The following is a 7,737-nucleotide window of genomic DNA, read 5'->3' on the forward strand; positions in this document are numbered from 1 at the left end:
TAAAAAAAAATAAAAATGCATGAGTGATGAGATTTATGAGACAAACTCATGAAACCATTTAGCATTTTTTGTAAAAAAATATAAAGAGTTCAAAGTCGAGCATAGTAAAGGAAATGCGTGGCAACTTTATCTACTTATTTATTTTAATAACTATTATCATTTACGGGCCCATCTATTAGCCCAAATATGATTGAGACAAAGATCCAATGAACCCACAGCCCAACACACAAACCATACGAAACTACCCAACGTACTATAAAGTGCCACTCGAAAGTCGAAACCTAGTTTGCACCCATAAACCCTAGTGTCCCTCACCCCAATATTCGCTTTCATTTCCACACACTGAGCACCAATGGCTGCAGCCGCCGCACGCCCTCTCGTCACCGTTCAATCACATGATGGCGCCGAATCAACCGACAACGTTCACCTGCCGGACGTTATGAGGGCCTCGATCCGACCTGACATCGTCAACTTCGTCCACGCCAACATATCCAAGAACAAACGGCAGCCGTACGCCGTATCAAAGCGCGCCGGCCACCAGACCTCCGCAGAGTCCTGGGGAACCGGACGCGCAGTTTCCCGTATACCCCGTGTCCCCGGCGGTGGGACCCACCGCGCCGGCCAGGGTGCTTTTGGTAACATGTGCCGTGGCGGCCGCATGTTCGCCCCCACGAAGATCTGGCGCCGCTGGCACCGCAAGGTTAATGTCAACCTCAAGCGCTACGCCGTTGTTTCGGCCATAGCCGCATCCGCCGTCCCCTCCCTAGTTCTTGCCCGTGGACACCGGATCGAGTCGGTTCCCGAGTTGCCCCTGGTCATCAGCGACTCAGCCGAGAGCGTGGAGAAGACTTCGGCGGCTCTCAAGGTTCTGAAAGACATTGGTGCTCACCCCGATGCCGAAAAGGCTAAGGACAGCCACTCGATCCGTCCAGGCAAGGGTAAAATGCGAAACCGCCGTTACATCAATCGCAAGGGCCCACTGATTGTCTACGGAACTGAGGGGGCGAAGCTCGTGAAAGCGTTCAGGAACATCCCCGGCGTCGATATCGTGAACGTGGAGAGGCTGAACCTTCTGAAGCTGGCTCCCGGTGGTCACCTCGGGAGGTTTGTGATCTGGACCAAGTCTGCATTCGAGAAGCTGGACTCGATCTACGGGTCATTCGAAAAGCCTTCGGAGAAGAAGAAGGGGTATGTGCTGCCGAGGTCGAAGATGGTGAACGCTGACCTGTCGAGGATTATCAACTCGGACGAGGTGCAGTCCGTGGTGAAGCCGATCAAGAGGGAGGTTAAGAGGGCGCCAATGAAGAAAAACCCACTGAAGAATCTCAACACCTTGCTGAAGCTGAACCCCTACGCCAAGACCGCCAGGCGGATGGCTCTTCTGGCCGAGGCAGAACGCGTTAAGGCCAAGAAGGAGAAGCTTGACAAGAAGAGAAAGCAAATCACTAAGGTTTGCCACTTTCATGCTAATTTCCTTCTCTTTCTTATTATAGCTTCATATACTATAATGCTCTATAAATGAGGTGGGATTTTGCATTGCTTGCTTCTAACCATTGCATTGCGTTTCGACCAAACAATGGAATAGACATAAGCAACCTAGGGCCGTTCTTAAAACAGACATATAGAAAGCATTATTTGTAACGGTAAGTGATTATAGTTTTATTTGGTATTTGGAAAAATAACTTTTGTCTGCCCATGTAATATAATGCTCTAGTATTTGCTGGGTACCTCTGGTGCCATATACAACAACTCCAGGGAAAGAGTTAGCCACGTCTGACCATGATTCTAAAAGGACTAGTTAATTTGAAGCTTTCCTAGGATCATAAAATTTCCTAGATTTTCATGATTTCATCCTAAAAAAAAAAAATCGTAGAATTACCAATGGTTTCACCAAGTAAGTAGTCAAAGTGGGATTGAACTGTCCAGACTACGCATATAACTCGCACACTCAATGTGAATTCTTTTTCCCAATGTGGGATTGTGTTACAATTACCTAACCAAGCGCTGTTATTGAAAACTTAATAGGTTTCCACAATCCGTTTGCTTTTTTTCTGTCCTCTCAGTTGTTTTAGGTCATCTGTGTGCATGAGCCCAATGTTACAGGTTTGATTTCCCCAGGGATTGTTGTGCTAGTCTTCTGGGGGTTTAGATTCGAGGAGTCCTAAAGGCTCTGTTGTGGGTGGTTCCCCGTCATTAAAAAATTGTAATGCCATTGGTGATTTCAGCAAGTTATTAATGGACATTTTTGTGTCACCTTGTTTCTTTTGGGTTTTTCAGGACGAGGCTTCTGCAATTCAGGCTGCAGGGAAAGCATGGTACAAGACAATGATATCAGATAGTGATTACACCGAGTTTGAGAACTTCACTAAGTGGCTAGGAGTCTCTCAGTAATTTACCCTTTTTCTTTGTTTGAAAATCCTGTAGGCCCCTTCAATTGTTTTACTTTGTGGTGCTCATTTAGTTCTTATAAGGTTTTGAGACATGGATTATATTTGGTGGGAGGAAATGAGATATATGACTCGGAAATTGTTTTCCTTTCCTCTCACTTTTTCTTTTTAAAATATCGATTTCTGCTTTGGAGTTTGTATTTTTGGAACCGTGTAATTGTATTAGAGATTTGGTTTTTCTCTCTTGAGATTTTTTTTTCCCCTCTCCTTACAACTCATATTCAGTTGATTCCGATGTCGTTTGGTGGTATGTTACGGTGAGATTAGTTCGAACTTTGAGTGGTTAGGTGTGATCACAATGTGATTTCCAAAACACGATAGCATCGAAGGTTTTTTGGTTATCAAAGGAGGGAAGTTTTTGGCTTATTACTGAGAGAAACTGGAAGGTGATGAACAAGCTGAGATTGGGTTTGGTCACGGTTCAGTGGCACTGGAGGACTTTATGAAAGGAGTAAAAAAGGACTTCTTACACCACAGTAATGGAAGGGAATCACAGTTTCATAGGGCAACGGTTATTTTATGGCGATAGTGGAATATGGTGGTGGTAGCAGGTGCAGTTTTATCTTCATACTAGAAGATATGGAAGGGAAGGGATGATGGAGGTGCTGTGGGAGTTCACAAACGTTCATAGACAAAGGGAGGGGTGGAAACCACACTAAGAGGAGGAGCACCTTTGAGGCCACTATTGGCGGTCCTTCAGTCGCAGAGCCGTTCCTATAGAGAGGCTCTGGTATCGGTGCAACTCCATGAAAATAGGGGTGGAGGTAGAGGTGACGTGAAAGATAGGGGAGGAGCCAATAAGTTAAGGTAATGCACATGGGTTGACAAAGCTCCTCGTACTGCTAGAACAGGCACTGCGCAGTGGCAAGGTGGCGGTGGTAGGTTTTCAACGTTATTTGACAAATTATCGAGATTTAATTTTATATATGCCTTATGATTTTGTAATATTTATTCATTTTATATAAACATACCGTGCGACAGAAAAGTTGGCCCCCCTAAGAAAAATTGCTGGTTCTACCATTGAGTAGCTGATGGATGTGAAGGTACAACTGGGTGTACTTCAGGACAGAGTGGATTATTTGATAGTGTGAAGAGGAAAAAAGAGATTTGGACGTGGGCTTGGAGATCAGTGTTTTCGGTACGGGCTTAGGCTTGGAGGGAACATGCATTAATAGAATATTAGATGGGCAGTGCAAAAGAGATCAAATGGGCCTCGGCTTGGATGTTGCAAGACCCAACATGGCAGCTCGTGTGGAGAGCAGCTTGATCGGACTAGCGGAACAGCAGCTGAACATGTAGGTCGCTCCCTTGGGCCTTAGCCTGTGGTACAAATTGGAATGAAGGAAAGCCACAGGACCCAGCCCATGCGGAGGATCAAAGAGGTGGTGACCCACAACCCTCGACCTGCGGGAATTTGGCTTCCTCCTAGGAAAAGGGCTTCGTTAGTGGTAGAGGGACACTCGTCGATGGCCTAAAGGGTGACGGCAACTGTGGAGGAGCCATTGGAAGGCATTTTTGTTAGGGCTCTAGATATCTCTTCACATTTAAGGGTCGGATCTCTGACGCATCTTGGCCAAAAAGCACCGACGAGTAGGAGGGAGGTGGTACCTTGCCCATAAAATGCCAACGAGCAGACATGAAGGTTGTGATTACTTTGGCGCTAAATTTGTCCCTAGAAGTGGAAGGAGCTATTGAAAGGCCCTCATAGATGCTTATCCCAATGCAGGGCCCCTTTGAATGGGAGGGTAAGAATATCTTTTTGGAGGAGGAAATGGGCACGTCGATACCCCTAAATTGTGAGGGATTTGAGGAACAATTTATGCTCAGCTTAAGAAATCTAGTTCAAAAAAATAGAGGGAGTTAAAGAGACTTACGTGGTCTCTAAATTATGAGAACAGCTCAAATCGAGAAAGATCCTCCAAAGGGAAGGGGCTAGCCTCTTCTTTATGAAGCCTAAAATTGTTTCGTGGAATGTTCGATGACTCAACAAAGCCAACAAGTGTCTTCGTATAAAAAATTATTTTGTGAGTGGAAGGCGAACATAGTATGCTTATAGGATTCTAAGTTGAAATCTATTCCAAGAAGAACTGTTCGAAGTATTTGGAGTTTTCTATATGTGGATTGGGCTTATCTTGCATCGAAAGGGCATCAGGAGGTGTTCTAGTGATGTGGGATAGAAGAGTGGTGAAAAAAATGGAGGAATTTTTAGGGGCATACACGGTTGCAATGTCCTTTAAGAGTGAGGAAGACAACTTCTTGTGGTCTTTTGCTTGTATTTATGGACTGAATTTGGGCAACAATAGAAGGCTTTTATGGGAAGAATTAGCGGGAGTACATAGTTGGTGGGACTTGCCATGGTGCATAGGTGGAGATTTTAATGTTATAAGGTTACCAAGCGGACATTCTGGCAAAAGTAGGATGCGACCAGCGATGTTAGAATTCTCGGAATGTATTTTTTATTTGAGTTTGGTGGACATCCCTCTTATGGGAAGGACATTCACGAGGTCCAATAATCGGATTTGATCAAGATTGGACAGATTTTTAGTTTCATTGGAATGAAAATTCACTATCCAGACGTATGTCAAAAGAAGTTGTCTCGTTTGTGTTCGGATCATTTTTCTATATTGTTGAATTGTGGTGGGATTCAAGAAGTGTGTCAATATTTTAAATTTGAAAATATGTGGCTGAAATATGAAAGTTTTGTGGATAGGACTTGGCAATGATGCTCTTCATATAAGTTTCGTGGTACCCATAGCTTAATCTTTGTAGGCAAACTGAAAAATTTAAAAAAAGATTTAAAACTTGGAATACTCTATCCTTTGGCGATATAGGTGAAAATAAGAAATCCATGTTGAAGGAGTTATAGGAATTAGAAAGGATACAGGAGGGTCAGGTCCTTATCTTAGAAGAATTATCACAGAAGTCAGAGCTGGTCTCAGAATTAGAAAGAGTTACATTATTGGAGGAGATTTCTTGGTGACAAAAATCTAGAGCATGGTGGATGAAAGAAGGGGATCGAAGTATGATGTTCTTTCATAGAGTGGCTAACTCTCATAGGAGAACCAATAACATTAAGATGCTGAATATAGATGGTGTGGATTGTACGGAGGCCCCCGGGACTCGATAACATATTGTTGATTTTTTTGAGCAGTTGCTTACCAAACAAGAAGGGTGGCGGCCAAAGGTTAATGTACTAGCTTTTGAGTCTATTGAGCCACATAAGGTCTCTTGGTTGGAGAGGCCTTTTGAGGAGATTGAGGTTCACGATTTGGTGAGGAGAATGGTAAAAGCAAAGCACAAGGTTTAGATGGATTTTCTATTGGTTTCTTCCAAATATGTTGGGAGGTGATAAATGAAGATCTAATGAAGATATTCCAGGAATTGTTCTTAGTTGAAAATTTTGAGAAAAGCCTCAATGTCACTTTTATTGTATTGATTTTTAAGAAGATTGAAGCATCAAAGGTTAAGGATTATCAGCCCATCACTCTTGTGAATGATGTGTATAATATCATCTTCAAGGTGCTTGTTAATCACCTAGAGAGGTATTGGGAAGATAATTACAAAACCCCAAAATGAATTTGTAAAGGGTAGTTTTTCATTCAATTTTAACTGGTTTTGTCAATGAATGCCTAGATAGCAGACTAAAAGTTGGCAATATAAGGATCCTTTGTAAGTTAGATATGGAGAAGGCATATGATCATGTTAACTGGTATTTCTTACTTTACTTACTTGGGAGGTGCGGATTTTGGGTGAGATGGTATATAGCAACAACGAAGTTCTCAATTTTGGTGAATGGCAATCCAGTTGGTTTCTTAAACAGCTCTCGAGACCTAAGACAAGGAGATTCGTTATTCCCACTACTTTTTGTCATTGTCATGGAAGCGCTTAGCAGAATGTTAACAACTTTAGTAAATAATAGATTTGTGGATGGATTCTCGGTTGGTGATCCCAATATGGGTAATCTTAACACTTCTCACTTACAATTTGCAGATGATAGACTAATCTTTTGTGAGGTAGATAAAAATCATATTCAGGCACTGAGAGCACTTCTACTATGTTTTGAAGCGGCATCAGTGTTGAAAGTGGATTTTGACAAATCAGAGCTGGTGCCAGCTGGTAATATTCGTAACATTCGGAAGTTGGCTAACACTCTTAGATGTAAGGTTTCCGCTCTTCCCATGAATTACCTTGGCCTTCCGTTAGGGGCTGCCTTAAGGGCTAAATCAATCTGGGACACAGTGATCAAGAAGATAGAACGTAGATTAGCAGGTTGGAATAGACTGTACATGTCGAAAGTTGGCAGGATCCCCTTAATCAAAGAGTACCCTATCTAATTTACCTATATACTTCCTATCTCTATTCTCAATTCTAACAAGTGTGGCGACCTGGATTGAAAAACTTCATAGTGATTTCCTTTGGAGCGGCATGGGGAATGACTTCAAATTCCATCTAGTCAGTTGGGACATGGTATGCTCTCCATTGTGCTCTATAGGGCTGGAAATTAGAAACCTAAGGATTTTCAATCATGTTTTACTCGAAAAATGGTTGTAGCGATATAATATGGAACTGGAAGCCCTATGAAAATTAGTGATTGATTGTAAATATGGAGGTTTGGGGGGAGTTGGTGCACTAGAGAGATAATTGGGGCTAATGGGGTGGGAGTTTGGAAGCACATTAGACGAGGATGAGGGGTTTTTAATCGTCATACAAGACTCGTATTGGGAGATAGCTCTAGAATAAAACTTTAGAGCGACCTATTGTGTGGGAATAATGTCCTGAAGGTCTTGTTCCCTTCAGGTTTTCGGGTTTCATGCGAGAAAGACGCTTCGGTGGTTGATCTTATGGAAATATCTAGGGATCAAGTCTAATGGAACATTAACTTCACTAGGGCGGCCCAAGATTGGAAAGTGGGTAGCTTTGAGGACTTTTTTAGTCTCTTGTATTCAAGAAACCGAGCACTCAAGGAGCTGATAAGTTGTGGTAGATACCTGCAGGCAAAGGTACCCTCTTATAAGTCTCTCACACAGTCTTAGAACAATCAATTTCCATGGAGAAAGATTTGGCAAAATAAGGCACCTCCCAAAGCAGCATTCTTTGCTTGGACAACTTCTCTGGGTAAGATTTTGATGACGGATAACTTGCGAAAGTGCAGGGTGATCATAGTAGATTGGCGTTGCATGTGTAAGAAAAATGGCGAGATTGTGGATCACCTCTTACTGCATTGTGAGCTTGCTAGAGTGCTATGGGATGAACTGTTTGGCAGATTAGGGCTAGCTTGGGTAATGCCCGA

At 42.9% G+C, this 7,737-nt stretch overlaps 2 protein-coding genes across 2 annotated transcripts; both read left to right on the plus strand.

Annotated features, from left to right (window-relative positions):
* The first annotated feature begins 266 nt into the window (after positions 1 to 266).
* Positions 267 to 2,635, plus strand: LOC108999330 (60S ribosomal protein L4-like). The gene is made up of 2 exons (XM_018976215.2): positions 267 to 1,450; positions 2,278 to 2,635. The coding sequence occupies exons 1-2, from the start codon at positions 353 to 355 to the stop codon at positions 2,389 to 2,391; spliced, it is 1,212 nt and encodes a 403-aa protein (XP_018831760.1). The 5' UTR covers positions 267 to 352; the 3' UTR covers positions 2,392 to 2,635.
* A 3,492-nt stretch (positions 2,636 to 6,127) lies between these two features.
* On the plus strand, positions 6,128 to 7,315 carry LOC108999323. Its single transcript, XM_018976209.2, has 2 exons — positions 6,128 to 6,716; positions 7,245 to 7,315. Exons 1-2 carry the CDS (start codon positions 6,128 to 6,130, stop codon positions 7,313 to 7,315), a joined length of 660 nt encoding a protein of 219 aa, XP_018831754.2.
* Positions 7,316 to 7,737: the final 422 nt, after the last annotated feature.

The sequence above is a fragment of the Juglans regia genome, chromosome 3 (genome assembly GCF_001411555.2).
Source record: "Juglans regia cultivar Chandler chromosome 3, Walnut 2.0, whole genome shotgun sequence".
NCBI lineage: Eukaryota > Viridiplantae > Streptophyta > Magnoliopsida > Fagales > Juglandaceae > Juglans > Juglans regia.